Source organism: Mustela nigripes, chromosome 3 (assembly GCF_022355385.1).
Source record: "Mustela nigripes isolate SB6536 chromosome 3, MUSNIG.SB6536, whole genome shotgun sequence".
Classification (NCBI taxonomy): domain Eukaryota; kingdom Metazoa; phylum Chordata; class Mammalia; order Carnivora; family Mustelidae; genus Mustela; species Mustela nigripes.
In genome coordinates this window covers 148,318,064-148,335,233 of record NC_081559.1, presented here as the reverse complement: position 1 = coordinate 148,335,233, position 17,170 = coordinate 148,318,064, and the positions used below count along the sequence as shown (strand labels likewise).

The following is a 17,170-nucleotide window of genomic DNA, read 5'->3' as shown; positions in this document are numbered from 1 at the left end:
TTGTTTTAGAAATAAGGCTCCTCCCCCACCCCTAAAAACAGGGTTTCCCCAGAAAACTGAGGTCTGTCCTGATACTTAGGTAGACTCTCTATTATACGGCCTTAGGAAAATAGTTCATCCCACATCTATTATATTCTTCTGTGAAATAAAATTATCAAAATGGGTTTCTATTCTGGGAAAAGCCTTCATACAGTTGCATATTAATGACAGTTTGGACCCAACTCTGTAGCCAACTTCCATTCAAGCTGATCTTTAGAGAGTTGGGCGCCTGGGTGGCTCAGTGGGTTAAAGCCTCTGCCTTCGGCTCAGGTCATGATCCCAGGGTCCTGGGATCGAGTCCCGCATCAGGCTCTCTGCTCAGCAGGGAGCCTGCTTCCCTCTCTCTCCCTCTGCCTGTCTCTCTGCCTACTTGCGATCTCTGTCTTTCAAATAAATAAATAAAATCTTAAAAAAAATTTTTTTTTAGAGTATATATTTGTATTTTACATTTGTATCTTATTGCTTGGTTAAGCCATTTGAAATAAGTGATAATAAGAAATAGTAGTCTGGTCTGCTTTGTATTTACCAACTTCAGTGATTCTGAATTAGATCAAATGGCTTTTTGGCAGAACCTTCTATATATCATATTATTAAGTTAACATATTCACAAACAAAATCAAAAAGGTACACAGGAAAAAATTTTCTTAATATTTCCTGATTCCCAGCTACCTTTTCCACCCTTTCTGCATTTCCTGATTCCTACCTACTTAATACTGGAGGTAGCCATTGTTAACAATTTTTGGTATAGCCTTCTAGATATTTCATATATATAATCAGCAATTAAACACACATATGTTACCCTTTGCATACAAATGATAAACAATCACATGGAATGCTTTCAAACAAGCTTGCTTTTTTCTATCAACAGTGTATCTTGGAGATAACTGCCTATCAATAGCTAAAGAGTCCACATTCTCTTTTTTTAGTATAATACTATGGCTGCAGAGTATTATACTGTTTAAGAAAAGATCATAACAATCTAATTTTGAAACATTCACTTGTGGAACATAACAAATAGCATGGAGGACAAGGGGAGTTAGAGAGTCTGAGAAGGGAGTTGGGGGAAATTGGAAGGGGAGGTGAACCATGAGAGACTATGGACCCTGAAAAACAATCTGAGGGTTTTGAAGGGGCGGGGGGTGGGAGGTTGGGGTACCAGTTGGTGGGTATTATAGAGGGCACGGATTGCATGGAGCACTGGGTGTTGTACAAAAATAATGAATACTGTTATGCTGAAAATAAATAAAAAAATATAAAACTGTCTAAAGAGAATTATTTATCAGATAAACATTCTTTTAACTGAATTTGTCTTGAAAAAATTACTTATTTGCAATTATGTTTTTCCAAATATATTATAAAAAGTTGCAAAGCTTAAGACAAATTAAAGGGTCACAAATACCAGTTACAGGAAACAAAGGAGCTCTGAATATTAACTGTTACATAAAGTATTACTGTTACAAAAAGTATTAATTGCTCATACCTGGTACATGACAGACAGGGTTATCGTCTCCATTTTTTTCCAAAATAAGATTAGTCAAGAAGTTCAATCCTACCACACACTGAAGTAAGTGATGGATACTATCTATACAATTGCTATGTAGGTCAATATATCTAAGTTTATGTTTAATTCCATGAAGGGGAATCAAACCTGCAGTAAGGGGAAAAAAAAAAAAACTCTTTTGAAGCCACCAAAGTCATTTTTCCAACAGCTAATTAAAAATAATTCTATACGGAGTAGATTTTGAGGCAAAGAAGCATTAATAAGAAGTCTGCCAATAGCTATACCTAATAAACAGTATGAGTAAAGACATTTGTTATTTTGAAGAAACAGATTTAGCATCTCTTGAAGCCCTAGCCCAGAGGTTCCTGGTCCCTGGTTCTCTTCAAACAGAATGTATGGACCTCCCAAGGTCAACACATATACTTCTCATAGAAGTACATGTGCTCCTCTACACTATTTTCACCCTAGTCCAAGTCTCCATTATCTCTCACCTAGACCACTGAAATAGCTTCCTAACTGGTCACCTGACTTCCACTCTGATTCTCTTAAAATCCATTCTTCACTCACTCAGCAACCAAAGTGATCCTTTAAAAACAGTATGTCACTTGTTTAAAGCCCTCTTATGGCTTCCTATTGCACCTAGAATAATATGAAAACATTTTTACCCAGAGTATGAAGCTGTGATCTGGCCTTTGCCTACCTTCTCATCTCTTTTATTAGCACACTAATCCCTCATTTGCTATGCTCTAGCCATATTGCTCTAGCCATATTACCCATCTTTCTCTTCCTTTATCATGACAAGGTTAAAGATGCCTTAGTGTCTTTGCATACACTTATCATATACACTGCCTTTATTTATTGAACACATAAATTACTATCATTCTAAGAACTATCTATTAAAACTTACATAGTTGTCTATTATATTTTCTTCATATTTATTATAATCTGATATGAAGTCACTAAATGAACCCTTTCAGGTGTACAGCTCAATGTACATAAGCAAGCATATACAGTTGTGTAACTACTACCATAACTGAGATACAGAACATTTCATCACTCTAGTCAATGTGTCCCATCTTCAACCCCTGGAAACTAGTGATCTGATTTCTGCTCCTATAACCTGTCTTGGTCAGAATGTCATATAAATGAAACCATAGAGTGCATCCTTCTGTGTCTCCCTGCCCTTAGCCTAATTCTTTTTAGATCTATTCACGTTATTGTCAAGCAGTAGTCTATCAGGTGGATGAATCATAATTTGTTTACTAGGTGACAGACATATGGATAGTTTACAGTTTCAGAAAATTATAAAGAATCATATAAACAGGGGCGCCTCGGTGGCTCAGTGGGTTAAAGCCTCTGCTTTCGGCTTGGGTCATGATCCCAGGGTCCTGGGATCGAGCCCCGCATCGGGCTCTCTGCTCAGCAGGGAGCCTGCTTCCCTTCCTCTCTCTCTGCCTGCCTCTCTGCCTACTTGTGATCTCTGTCTGTCAAATAAATTAAAAAAACAACATTAAAAAAAAAGAATCATATAAACAATATTATATAAAAAGCTATATAATGATATAAACTTTCATGTAAAGGTTTTTGAACAGACATGTTTTCATTTCTCTTAAATACCTAGGAGAGGGACTGCATGATCATATGGTAAGTGTATGTTTAACATTTTAAGAAACGTTCAAACTCTTTTCCAAAGTAGTTGTTCCATTTTCAGTTCTCCTCACAATGTGTACAAATTCTAGTTGCTCTATAATCTCACCAGTATTTTGCATTATAAATTATAAATTTCAAAACTATCTATTCTAGTAGGTATGAAGTAGTAATTTGTATTGCCTTAATCACTAAAGATGCTAAACATTTTTTTTTTCACGTGCTTACTAATTTGCCATTTAGATTTCCTCCTGGGAAATGGTTAGCTCAAATCTTTTGCTTATTTTTGAGGGGCTGACATTATCTTATTTTTTGCTTTTCTTCCCCACTACAGGGTATGCCCTATGACAAGAACCTTATCTATCTGTTGTTTTTTTTTTATCACTACAGAACATTATTTGATACAGTTATCTTCAATAAATATTTGTTGAGTAAATGAATGAGCAATCTTATCCAAGACTCACATTTTTCAGATAAGGCAACTGCATCCAAACAGTGATATTCTTTGCTCAACATCACCACATCAGTGACAGAGCTAGGGTTAATACTCAACTCCACTACTTTCACATCTTTGGGGGCAAAAGTTTTAAAAAATTAATATACTTTTGCTATTCCGGTTTTAACAGCAGGGAGTAGACTGCTTTAATTTTTTGTATATGAAATACCTGGAATAGGCTAGTATTTTTCTAGTATGGGAGAAAAATAAACACATGAATAAGACTGTTTCAAATATTGCCAGGATTATGATGATAATTAGAAGAATTCTGCCAGTTCTAAGAGATAATTCTTAGAATAATCAAGAAACTTTGTTCATTTTATCAGTGTATCATTTTAATCAATTAAAAAATAGGTAAAATTGTTTAACCTTCTTAGACCTGCTTAAAAGTCAAAAAGAAAATTATTTGATCTTCAATTTACAATACAGCCTTTGGAATGTAGTATGGTCCAATATGCTATATGATCCCATATGGTAGTCACATGTCACATGTGGCTTTGTAAATTTAAACTAAAATTACAAATTCAGTTCCGCACCGCACAAGCCACATTTTAAGCACTCAAGGACATATTTGGCTATTTGTCGCCATGTCGGAAAGGATATAATATTTTCATCATTGTAAAAAGTTCTACTGGAACTATTCCTTATAAAATAATAATAAATATAATATATATAATAATTTATATAATTCTTTATATGATAGCATATTGACCAATTATTTAAGATTAAAACCTTATTCTCCTGAAGTAAGGCCCTCCTATCCAAGTTTTTTTCTGTTACTGATCACCTAGTTTCACCTAGTTTGTATTCCTATTTTTTATTTAGCCATAGCTTTGGGACCAACAAAAAAAGACTTAAGACTGAAGCACACTCTCTGGATGGCATTTTTGGTCAAAAATAGGATTATTCAGTTTTCAGCATGCTGAGCTTAGCCTAACTCCTCACATGTGGCAAACATTCAGCATTATAGAAAACACAAGATTATCTACTTACCACTAAGATCATTTATTTGGTTATAAGATAAATTCAGTCTAGTCAGATTAGTTAGTGCTTCAAGTCCTAAAATAAAATAAGATAAAATAATGCTATATAGATTACAATACTATTTCAGACAGTTTTGAAGCAAATCTATAGTCTGGTAACAGTGAAATCAATTTTATTGGTATTTTGCAAAATACTTAAAAATTGTTTACTTTTCTGGAAGAAAACTTTTATGTAGTAAATTTTAAATCAGTTTTCAAAAGTTTATGATAGTATTTATTCCATTCTTTTGGGAAGAAGGAAAGTGGACTTAAATCATCTTCCTTATGCAAAATATCACATGAAAATCACTTACAAACCTTCTATTCTTGTGATCAAATTGCAGGACAAATTTAAAGTGCACAGTTTTGTCAGTGTGTTTAGCCCTTCAATTCGATCTATTTGATTAGATGACAGATCTAAGTGTTGTAAATTCCAAACATGATCAATGGCTTCGATTTTTGAGATGTTATTACAATGAAGATTGATGGCATGAAGGGATGAATCTAAAGATAATTCTGATATGCTACAAGAGAAAATATAGATTATCAAAAGCAAGTAAAAAACAGATTTGAAAATTATGACCAAATGTAATTAAGATCAACCAAATAGCATGTAGATGATATGCATGTGCTCTACTCATCTTATAATAAAATCCTTCCTATTTGCGGTAGCCTTTTAACATCTTGTAAGATACAGTGCTTCTTACCACTAATCGGTATTCTGGACCATACAGATAAAGAAGAAACCCACTCAAGAGAGGCAAGTGACCCTGGGTATTTCTACCTTCTATAAGCAACCAAGTCATGAGCATATAATGAGAGCTATAATTGTAATGATGCTGGAATAATACCCCAGTTCAAATCTTCATTCTACTACTTTTTTGCTAAATTACTTGAACAAATGAGTTAACCTCTCTAAACCTCTGTTCCCTCATTTAATTTAATTTAATTTCCACAACAATTCTAAGCAATAGGTATCATAAGGATACTGAAGTTTGCAGAAATTAAATAACTTGTCCAAGTTCTTATATTACCTGAGGCAGTGGAAGTCCAGATCTGGCACTGTACTTTGTAATCTTACTTTCTTTACTGTCTGCAACAGCTATTAACTCAGAATGTAGTCGAATTTCAAAAGAAACCACTAGTTATTACTCTTTTTAGTGAAAAAAAAAAGTCCATCCTTCCTTCTATACATTTGGAATGCACCTCCCCTAAATAGAACTCTCTCTTCATTCTCTCAGGTACAGCTATTTATAACCAGAACCTCTCCTAAGGATGGTAATTTCAGGAATAAAAACTACAGTGCATATAGTTGAGTAGTGCTGGGCAGAGGGACCGTGGGGAATGGGGCCACACAACGTCATGGGCATCTGTTCAATGTTCTGTAGCAGCTACTACGGAGGAAACAACTCTGGCAGCAGAGAAGTGAGAAGTTTAGTGGTCAGGGAGTAAAAGGTAAATGAGGAATTCTGGTGTGCTTCCAAATTAGAATCAAGAATCTCAATTCAAAATCAAAAATCAAAACCACTTAAAGTATGTCAGAATGAAGCACATAATGATGTGTGTCAGAAAAAGATAAAGCATTTGTAAATTTGAAACTACCAATCTCTAAATGTCACTGCTGAAGTGTTTTCCAATTCCCTAGCTCCTGTCATTTACTGAGCTATCCTTGTGCTTGCTATTAACACATGCTCTTAATGACAGTCATTTATTTTCTCACACATTTCAGTTTCTGGAAATTAGTGCTGTGCAGATAATCTGCTACAGTAAAAAAGCATAAAGTGAAATTAGATAGAATTAGATAGAATTTGAAATTAGGTTTGAATTTGCACTTGGTGGCTTACCAACCGGAAGAAGTTGGGAACACTATTTACATCCTCTGAATCTCAGATCTGTCACTTGTAAAATTACTACCTTGTAGAATTATTGTGAGGAGTAGTGATAACATATATGGTATGTACACACAGATGGCGTTCAGTAAATGGCACCTATTAAACATAAATGTAAATATTCCTTTAAAAGCCATCTCCCTGGGGTCTTCTGGCAGATTTGAGATCATCATCCAGAAAAGGATGGTTTAATTTTCAGCAGCAAGGTTCCGCATAAAGCAGGGCATGCCACGAAGGAACAGCAAGTGCTGTTCGCGCACAGCAAGGAACTGCCTGTAGATCACTGTGGGTAATCAGAGAAATGGAGAAATGGTAAGAGGTTAATGCCGAAAAGGTAGACAGGGGTCAGTTAGTAAAGAATCAAGACCCTAGTAAGACATGCATAAATTTGGGCTGCATGTAAGACGGAAATGATTAGCTAAATAGGATGTTTAGTACTCCCAAAAAGTTTATGTATATATGGATCATAGTGCTTTGCAAAGGAGAAATTAGAAGGGCGGCAAAGAGAATCGAGGAAAACCTAATTAAGAGCAGTAAACCTTCCCTCCACGGTTGCCAAATTTAACCAAAGCGCCACTTTTTGTCAAGATAAGAGAAAGAGGAGCAGACACAAGACGGAACCCGAGACGACCAACCACGACAGCGCAGGCAAAGGAAGAATAATCGGTCAAGGAAGGAGAACCAGGGAAGAGGGAGGCGGGCCAAAGACTGGTGGAGAATGAGATCGTAGGGCAGTGTCCAGGCTACTCAGAAGGCCAAGGAGGAAAGGAATGAGGACTCGTTGGACCTGGCACTTCAGAAGAGCAGTTACGGCGCAGTAAGGCCGCGGGGAGCCAGACAGCGTCGGTGTGCCGTCCGGGTGGAGCTGTGGCGCCCCGGCTCCGGGGCGGCTTGCTGTCTACGGCGGCCGCCTGCGGAACGCGCGGGCCGCTCCCGGCTGCGGAGCACCCTTTACCTCCGCAGGCCTTTGTCCATGAAGCACAAATCCCCGCAGATGCTGTCGCCGTCTTCATTTTCGACTTCCGCCTCCACCGGCGCCTCCATGGCACCGGTGACGGGGACCGTGGTCTTAACCGGCGCCCAGAGCTGGGTGGGAGAGCCCGGAACACGCCTTCTCGGTGAGCGGAAGTCCAGTCCGAGGGGGCGGGGGCGAAGGCCCCCCGCCCCCCTCCAACTGACAGCCGGGCACTTTGCCGCCTTGACAAGTGCCGTAAAGCGGGAAGCCCGGTTTTCTTCCCCAAGGGCTTCCCTCCCTTTTACGGTAACCACGGCGCGACTCTTGGGACTTTCCGTAAAGGGAAACATCATCCCGTGTGTGTGTGTGGTTGTTGGGTCAAGAGTGGGTTTTTCTTGAGACGCTCTCCTGTATGATTTTTGCGTCGTAGGCGACTGACTTCTTGAAGGCGAGTTAGCAGCAGTTTGTCTTTACAGAACTGTAGTCACACATACCCATAAGTTATTCCCCCACCGGCCATTGCACCTACTGTTGATTTAGTAAGCATTTATGGGATGCCTTACAAATGCCAGGCACTTCCCTGTGACAGGAGGAATAAGTTGAAGCCCATTCTCGTTCTCTGGGAGCATTCACAGTTCAATGGAGGAAACAAAGAATTGCCGTGCAACGGGGTGAGTGCTAGAAATAGCACAGGAGCATTTAAACCCACTGTATAGTGATGTGCGTAGCGGGACAGTTTTCTAAAAAGTTTTTTGGTGACTGAGCAGATCCTTGCTAGGTCAAGGGGAATTCTGGAAGTGAATGGCATTCCAGGTAGGAAAACAATAGTGGTAGAAGGTGGGGAAAAAAAAAAAAAAAAACAAAACCAAAAACTGGTTAGATTGCTCTCTAACTCATGGGAATATTTTTTAAAAATATCAGGGGCGCCTGATTGGCTCAGTGGGTACAGCATCTGACTCTTAGGGTTGTGAGTTCAAGCCCCACCAAGGGCAAAGAGCCTACTTTAAAAAAAATTTAAAAATGGGAAAAAAAAAAAAAAAGGCTGTGTCAACACTGAACCTGTTACTATCTGGAACTCAAATCTTTGGTGGCATCTGTTAGCAGTCAAATAAAAGCCTAACTTTCTACTCTAATATTGAAGATGTTTCCAGACTTTAAATGCCATTAGTCTCCTATTATTTAGCTATACCTTTCACATCAAATTTGTAGCCACAATTCCCTGTTTCCTATAACCATGTGCTTTGCCATATGTCTGCAGCCCCTTTCAATAAGAAGTGGAAGTAGAATCTTCTCAGTGGCTTCTTGATTCCTGGCTTGCTTGTGACTTTTGTTTTTTTGCCAATAGAATTCATTTAATTCTAGTGGTGGACCTCAAGACACCTTGCATGCTTCTGCTCCCTCTCTTGGAAAACTGGCTGACCTGCCCTCTGAACAAGCCCAGGCTAGCCAACTGGAGGAGAGCTACTACACAGAGCAAAAACAAGTCACTCCAGCAAGGGATGCACAGATACATACATGAGCTCAGAAGCGCTTAGTTGAACCAACCCCAAAGTGCAAAATAACAGAAATGTGAGCTAAATAAAGTGTTTTGTGTTAAGCCAGTAAATTCTGGAGAAAATGTGTTATGTAGGATAACATGATTGATAATAGTATGACTAATAATCCATGACTGAATATCTATTAAACTAAATTTTCAAAGAGGATAAGGATTATACTGTAACCTAAAACAATTAACTGATATAAGAAACAAATTATGGGGCGCCTGGGTGGCTCAGTGGGTTGGGCTGCTGCCTTCGGCTCAGGTTATGATCTCAGGGTCCTGGGATCAAGGCCCGCATCGGGCTCTCTGCTCAGCGGGGAGCCTGCTTCTCTCTCTCTCTCTCTCTCTCTCTGCCTGCCTCTCTGTCTACTTGTGATCTCTCTCTGTCACATAAATAAATAAAATCTTTAAAAAAAAAAAAAGAAACATTATGTTGCAATGTTATTAAATGTATTGGGTCTTTCCTCCAAAGTCATGGGCATTATAATTAATTAATAAAAATATTGATTATTGTTAGTGGAGTTCAAAAATTGTAGATTGTATCTGAATTGCCTTAGCACTTAAGTATTGACTTTTTATTTATTTTTAAAGATTTTATTTATCTATTTGAGAGAGAGCGCAAGCAGGGGGAGTGGGAGAGGAAGAAGCTGACTCCCTGCTCAGCAGGGCCTTGATCCTAGACCCTGGCTGTGACCTGAGCCAATGATAGATGTTTAACCAACTGAGCCACCCAGGTGCCCCAAGAATTGAATTTTTAAAATGATAGTTAGATGAACTAATATTACTATTATTTGTCTGGTTTGTTTTGTTTTGTCTTGTTTTTTAGCACAAATGCTTAGAAACTGGTTTTGCTTCAAAATTCCTTTCTTAAAAACAAAATTTGTTTAAAAAGTTTCTATAGGACACTTTAGTTCTCAAATTCAAAGAGCCTATCATTAATATTCTAAATAATATGTAAACAACACTTCTCAGTTACTATACTCTGTAGTTTTATATTTTTATTTTATTTTTTTAAAGATTTTATTTATTTATTTGACAAAGTTCACAAGTGGGCAGAGAAGGAGGCAGAGAGAGAGGAGGAAGCAGGCTCCCCACTGAATAGACAGCCCAATGTGGGGCTTGATCCCAGGACCCTCAGATCATGACCTGAGCCAAAGGCAGAGGCTTTAACCCACTGAGCCACCCAGGCACCCCAAGTAGTTTTATATTTTTAAACAAAACTTCAGTTTGTTTTGGATTTGCTTTTCATGCGATCTGTAAAGTATTTATGGGTGTAAAATGGGTAATATATTTGAAATTAGCCTTACCAGTGTGAGATCGGGGATGAGATAGGCAGTCAGAAGGGTCAGCAAGGTAGCGTTGTTGGAGAGGCAGAGAGAACACTGTCTATTCTGGAAACGGTAAGTTGCTTAGATAGACTAATGTGTGGTGAAGGTGTGTGTGCACATGGGAAAGCAAGAGGTGAGGCTAGAAAGTTAAGCTTGGCTCAGATCTTGAGAACCTGCAATGGCCAGTTTAGAAGTTGGTATTTGTTGAAGGAAGGTTGGGATGGGGTGAGAGTGTAGTAGTTATAAACAGCTGTGAGTGAGGTTAGGAGGGGATGCAAGAACTCAAGACAGGGTATTTAAGCAGGGAAGTGACAGGATTAGATTTGTGTTTTATGACATCTCTAGAGATTGAGTAGAGGCTGAATTGGAGGGAGATTAGAGGTGACTATTTAAATTAATAAGGTTGTTGCATTAAACCACATGAGGAAAATGGAGGACCGGACAAAGTCCCTAGGGGTCTGAATGATGAGAGGAGAATACCTGAGGAGAAATTAGTAAGTTAGATTTTATAAGCTTTGTTTCTTGATTTGGATATAGCGTATAAGGTAACCATGGTTGTTTCCTCCTTCCTTTCTGATTTGGAATATCCTTTAGTGTTTTACTGAATTCTTGAAGGATCAAAATATAATGGTGGTATTATATTCTGTAATTCTTTTTAAAGATTTATTTTATATTTATTTTAGTTAGAGCAAGAGAGCAGGTGAGGGAGGCTGGAGAGGAAGAAAGGGAGAGAGAATCCTAAGCCAACTCTGCACTCAGCCCCACGCGGGCTCTATCTCATGACCCCAAGTTCACAACCTGAGCCAAAACCGAGAGTTGGATGCTTAACTGACTGCACCATGTAGGTGCCCTTACAGTCTATAATTTGTATTTGTTTTTTTTCTATTAGAATCTACATAGCACTTTTATGTTAATTTCTCTGACAAGATACATCAGGCTATCATTTAGCTTTTTAATCATCTAAAATATAGTTAAGCTTTAAAAAAAATAAAACCCAAAGCTTTTAAAATTTTATAGTGACTTTATACATTCAGATCTCAGAGTAGAACTTCCAGTGAGTAGTGTGGGCCTGTAAAATCAATCAGGTTTGTGACCTCTGGCCTTGAAAAAATTGCATTACTCATGGATTCCAGTCATTTAGTTGACTATACCACCCTTCCAAACACATGTTGTGCTTGTACATTTCTCTATGCCAACCATTACATACAATATTTTTGTAATTTGTGTTTTGTTGGTGTATTACTTTATCTAGAATATTTGGAGTTATTTCTTTTCACAAAATTGAACTTTCTAGATATCTGGACTTCTTTCACATGGAACTAATCCTTAAAAAATTTTAAATTTGGTGGAATATTTTCTAATATACTCTATATGCTATCCTACATTCTTAAATTATATCAAATATAATTTAATATATTCTTAAAATCTTATTGTCATAAAAATTTACTGTATTATATAAAACATATATATTTGGTATTAGAAAATTATTTTTCTTATGAAAATAATATTGGATAACTATAGAAAATGTTGTGAAGTATGAAAATTAGTGAAAACCACTTGTTATCTTAGAGACACTACTATTAATCTTTTGTTATATCTCTATTTAGTCATGTCTATGCATGTACGTAAATGTGAACATGAGAAGTAATACAACTCATTGTAGTAAATTTAAACGTTCACTGGATTACAAATAAATTGCAACAAATTCCTAAAATATATGGGGCCAAAGGGGTTCAGAGCAAATTTCAAAATGTGCCACTTTGGCATGCAGACTATTTTGAGCTGAAGGCATTCAAGACCCTAAAGGCTCAAGATAACATTTTGCCCCTCCCTTAACTACCTAGAAGAATCTAAATTGGAGGAGTCTTTCTCTGAGTAAGAGTTGAATAGAGAGAAATTTTATCTGAATGACCCATCTGTATCGCAGGGCAAACATCTAATTAACCATCATCTTTTCTTATTGCCCTGTGCATTAACGGCCTCCGTTCCTCTTCCATTCCTTATGTCAAGATAGCATACATGCCTATTTTTTTTTTTTTTTAATTCATTTGAAAGAGAGAGACAGAAAGAGCACAAGCAGGGTTAGAGGTAGAGGGAGAAAAGCAGACTCCTCACTGAGCTGGAAGCCTGACATGGGGCTCCATCCCAGGATCTGGAGACCAACTTGAGCCGAAGGCAGAGGCTTAACCATCTGAACCACCCAAGTACCCCATATATGCCTCATTTTACCTTTCAGGCTTTGAACCTCTCATGTTTGTGGGATTCCCATATGTATAAAATTAAATTTGATTTTCTTCTGTTAATCTGTCTCATGTCACTTTAAATTTTAGAACAGCTGGAAAAACCTTTGAAGGATAGAGGAAAATTTTTCTTCACCAGCACTTTCGATGAGCCCAGGAGACCTCACTGGCTAGGCATGACTCATTCTGAAGCTTTTGCAGTAGAAAGATCCTGGGACTTCTCATAGAGCTGTAAAAGGTAAGAGTTCTTACCACATCAGACTCCTGCAGAGTCCAGTGGAAGCAGAGTGGTGAGAGTCCTTTTTTTTCCTTTTCTAAATGTACATTAGCAGGAGAAAATATTTGTGGAACTAGCTCTTTGGTTTTAGTGACTGGTTATTTGATATGAGTACTTTTGGTTTTTTATTAATCCTTTTCCTTTCAGCGATGGTCTGTCTGCTGTGTCATTCTGTATCCTGAGAGCTTGGCTTTTTGGCCAGTGAAAATACTCTCTTTGATCTCTGACAACTGGAGGATGCATGTACTGCTGTGAATCTGGTAGACAGCCCTATGTGGATCCAATAGTCTTCGTCCAACTATGTCAGCTCTCAGGGGAATCTGTCCTAAGAGACCCTAGTCCAAAGTGGCTTTCATCATCTCAACCTTTGTTTCTTGTGCTTATGTTGGAAAAGATCCCATTCCAGTAGTGCCTGCCCATGTCACAGATTAGCAAGTCTATGACTGGAGGCTTCTCTTTCTCAGGAGACTAGAGACACCTTCACAGGTCACAGATTAGCAAGTCTATGACTGGAGGCTTCTCTTTGGAGACTAGAGACACCTTACCATCTGCACTGAAGGCCTTTGGTGTCTTAGACTAATTTTGAGAGTGAACTTTTTGAATCATGGGGGCTACATCATCTATACCTACTCCAGGAATGTCTCTTGAATCTGGTAAAAATTTATTCTAAGCTAGGAAAGCTACTCCCAGGTCTTTCCATGAAAAGACCTACTGGTTTAAGTCACTATTGAGAACTCCTCTTCAATGGTCAGATGATGGGTCCTTTGATTTGGCTGTATTTGAAAGAAAAAAATTTTAGGGAGCTGTTATCCTAAATGATTCATTGGCATCTGTGGAAGACCAAATTAAAAGGAGTACACAACGAAATGCAATGACTACACTTGAGACTCCCATAAGATGTAAAAATAAGAGCAGAAATTAGACTCAGAATAAAAATTAAATGTAAATTTTCCTTCTCAAAATCTGACCCCATTTTCCTGTTTTAGCTAACTTTTTTGGTTGCAAGATTTACAGCGAGCCCTGTAGCCCAATCTCTAGGCTTAGAGTGGATGGATTACTCAAGCAAATGCTAAAAGTCAGGAAGCGAATTTAGCAGAAGCCCCTGGGACAGACAGTAGGACTCATTGTCCTTTACTCTGTAATCAGGCTTTGCAGCTTCTGGCCTTCTTATGTAATGTCCTCTGTGAATAAATCTTAGACCCCCACCAAAAGAATTCATGTCCCCTGGAGAGCAGCATATCTTTTCAGAAGATTCTACCAAATTTAGATGAGAATTAGAAAGATCATTGGTCATTCTTTCTCATAGTGCAAAGAGATAACCAGAATTTCTCATATTCCCTTCTACAAATGATCTATCAGCTGAAGACTGATTTTCAGGGGCTGATAGAAAAGGAAATAAAATTTCACAATGACCCTTTCTTTCTAAATCAAACCCATTGGCTATTGACCCTTTCTCTCCCAGGGATAACTATTACTTTTTTGCTTGTCTCATTTTGCCGCCTACCTGAGGCATGTGGATTGTTGATTCTTTTGGTTATTTTGGGGAGTGACTGGATCTTGGGAAGGTAGTATCCTTTGCATCCTCTTTAGGGACTCCTCTTAAACCCAAAGAAGGATTATTCAGTGCTGCCAGAAAAATTTGCTATTTATCCTAGCTGAAAACTGACAAGATACTTAAAAGAATTAAAAAAAAAAAAGTTTCATAGTCAAAAGTTGGCCAGATTGGAAGCTGATATTCAGAGCTGATAAGACTTTTTCCCCTAAGCTAAAAGAAAATTATGTACCAGAAAGAAAGGAGCAATTGAAGATAATAAAGTTAGATAGATATATCAATTTATCATTTAAGTTACAATGTGATATTCTGAGAAATTGAGAACTACTGTCCTTATATTACAAATCTTTGCAAAACTAGAAATATAGACCCAGAAAGAATTCAAGGTCAATCTGTCTTTTTCTTTATTTTTAACCAATGCCAAGACCGTGAATGGATAAAGATGTGGTATGTATATGTGCGTGCGTGTGTGTTTGTTTGTGTTTATACATTATATATATATGTATATGTATATATTATTCATCCATCAAAAATAATGAAATTTTGCCATTTGCATCAATGTGGATGGAACTAGGTTGTATAATGCTAAGAGAGATAAGTCAGTTAGAGAAAGACAAATACCATACGATTTCACTCATGTGAAGTTAAAAAAAACCAAAACTGATGAACATAGGGGAAGAGAAGGAAAAATAAAATAGAATAAAAACTGAGAAGACAAACCTAAAAGAGAGTTTTACTACAGAGAATAAACTGAAGGTTGCTGCTTGGTAGGTGGGTAGGGGGATGGGGAAATGGGTGATGGCATGAAACGGGGCACTTGATGTACTGAGCACTGGCTGTTATATGCAACTGATGAATCACTAAATTTTACCCTGAATTTAATAATCACCATATGTTAACTAACTTGAATTTAAATTTAAAAAAAGGGGGGGCGCGCCTGGGTGGCTCAGTGGGTTAGTTAAGCCTCTGACTTCGGTTCAGGACATGATCTCAGGGTCCTGGGATGGAATCCCGCATTGCGCTCTCTGCTCAGCGGGGACCCTGCTTCTCTCTCTTTCTCTCTGTCTGCCTCTCCGCCTACTTGTGATCTCTCTCTGTCAAATAAATAAATAAAATCTTAAAAAAAAAAAAAAATCAAAGTTCTTCCAAAGTAACCAAAGAAGCTTGGATACTCTCTGCCTTTGTGATGTAGATTTTCTTTTCACAGCTCAACCCAAGAACAATTCTTTGAAATGCAAACTTTAGGGAGAGGTTTCTCAACTGAAGGAAAAGAAAAAAAGAAATTTTGGAGGAAAGGTCTCTGTATCTATTCATATGTATATAAGTCGGAGAAAGTTAAATGTATATATAAGTTAGAGGAAGCTCAAATATAAGTAAGTCAGTTAGAGAAAGACAAATACCATATGGTATCACTCATGTGGAATTTAAGAAACAAAACTAATGGACATAGGGGAAAGTTCTTATATATATCTATATGTAGATATATATACACTGTATATGTAAGTTCTTATATGTATATGGTATATGAAGTTTTTTATAGAACTATGTATAAGAAAATTCATATATATATATGTATATGTATGTGTATAGTATGTTGTAGATGTCTGGAATGTTTTTACAGATGGTTTATTGCCAGGATTTGTAGAAGACCTCTATATAGTTAGTTTGAAGGCAAGTACTTGTAAGGATTAGCTACTCTAAAACCCTCAGAAATATAAAAACTAACCCAAATGCTTTTTAGTTCACATGATCTAGGATCAATCTTTAATGAATAATAGCTAAATGAAGTGTGTTGGTTTAATTAAACTAGACATGCCTTTAGAGCTATCACTATAAATATAATACTTTTATTGTACCTGGATTTACTAACCAAATAAGTGTATATTGTAACTGTTAAAAAATTTTAAACCGCGGGGTGCCTGGGTGGCTCAGTGGGTTAAAGCCTCTGCCTTCAGCTCAGGTCATGATCTCAGGGTTCTGGGATCGAGCGCATCTGGCTCTCTGCTCAGCAGGGAGACTGCTTCTTCCCTCTCTCTCTGCCTGCCTCTCTGCCTACTTGTGATCTCTATCAAATAAATAAATAAAATATTTTAAAAAAAAATTTAAATCCCAACAACAACAAACAGTTTGGGATAATGGCTGTCTTTGTCGATGTCTCATGTGAGTGATCTGAACACAATTGTTAACAGCAATTAAATTGAATAGATGCAAATAAGATAAAAAGTTTGTAAGTGAACTTTAAAAATAGTTTACCAAACCTTTTTAGTAACTTAAAACTTTAAATTTGCTAACTTAAGTGATGAGTTAAGTTAAATTTATTAACTATCTACACCATTTCCAAATAAGATGAAATAGTGAAACTTTACTGAATATAGGTTTATTTGCTTTTGAATTCCTCATTATGGAGAAACTAAAGATAAATTTGGGTCTCTTGGTAAACATATTTTGTGCTTTATTGAAAGATTGTGCTATGGAGACACACATGGTTCTAGAAACTATGAAAAGTATTCAGAAATTTACCAATTTAAAGAGAGCTAGTATAACAGTCCGCATTTGTTACTTCTTAGTTTTCTTTTTTTTTTTAAGATTTTATTTATTTATTTGACAGAGAGAGATCACAAGTAGGCAGAGAGGCAGGCAGAGAGAGAGAGGAGGAAGCAGGCTCCCCGCTGAGCAGAGAGCCC

The 17,170-nt window shown here is 37.4% G+C and overlaps 1 protein-coding gene and 1 long non-coding RNA gene across 5 annotated transcripts in view; one reads left to right on the top strand and one right to left on the bottom strand.

The window, feature by feature from the left end:
* LRRCC1 (leucine rich repeat and coiled-coil centrosomal protein 1) overlaps positions 1-7,826 on the bottom strand; it is a 36,880-nt gene extending 29,054 nt beyond the window's left edge. Inside the window, exons 1-4 of one of the 4 annotated variants that reach the window (XM_059394805.1) lie at positions 7,550-7,826; positions 5,024-5,229; positions 4,677-4,742; positions 1,520-1,687 (exon numbers count right to left, since the gene is read on the bottom strand). In XM_059394805.1, coding sequence (XP_059250788.1) covers positions 1,520-1,687; positions 4,677-4,742; positions 5,024-5,229; positions 7,550-7,638 — 529 coding nt within the window. In that variant the 5' untranslated portion in view covers positions 7,639-7,826. Of the gene's footprint in view, positions 1-1,519; positions 1,688-4,676; positions 4,743-5,023; positions 5,230-7,381 lie in introns of all 4 variants that reach the window. The other 3 variants (XM_059394803.1, XM_059394802.1, XM_059394804.1) reach the window with 3 other exon arrangements.
* LOC132014127 (uncharacterized) overlaps positions 7,651-17,170 on the top strand; it is a 12,251-nt gene continuing 2,731 nt past the window's right edge. Inside the window, exons 1-2 of the long non-coding RNA XR_009403222.1 lie at positions 7,651-7,712; positions 12,748-12,895. This is a non-coding gene — a long non-coding RNA (uncharacterized LOC132014127). The remainder of the gene's footprint in view (positions 7,713-12,747; positions 12,896-17,170) is intronic.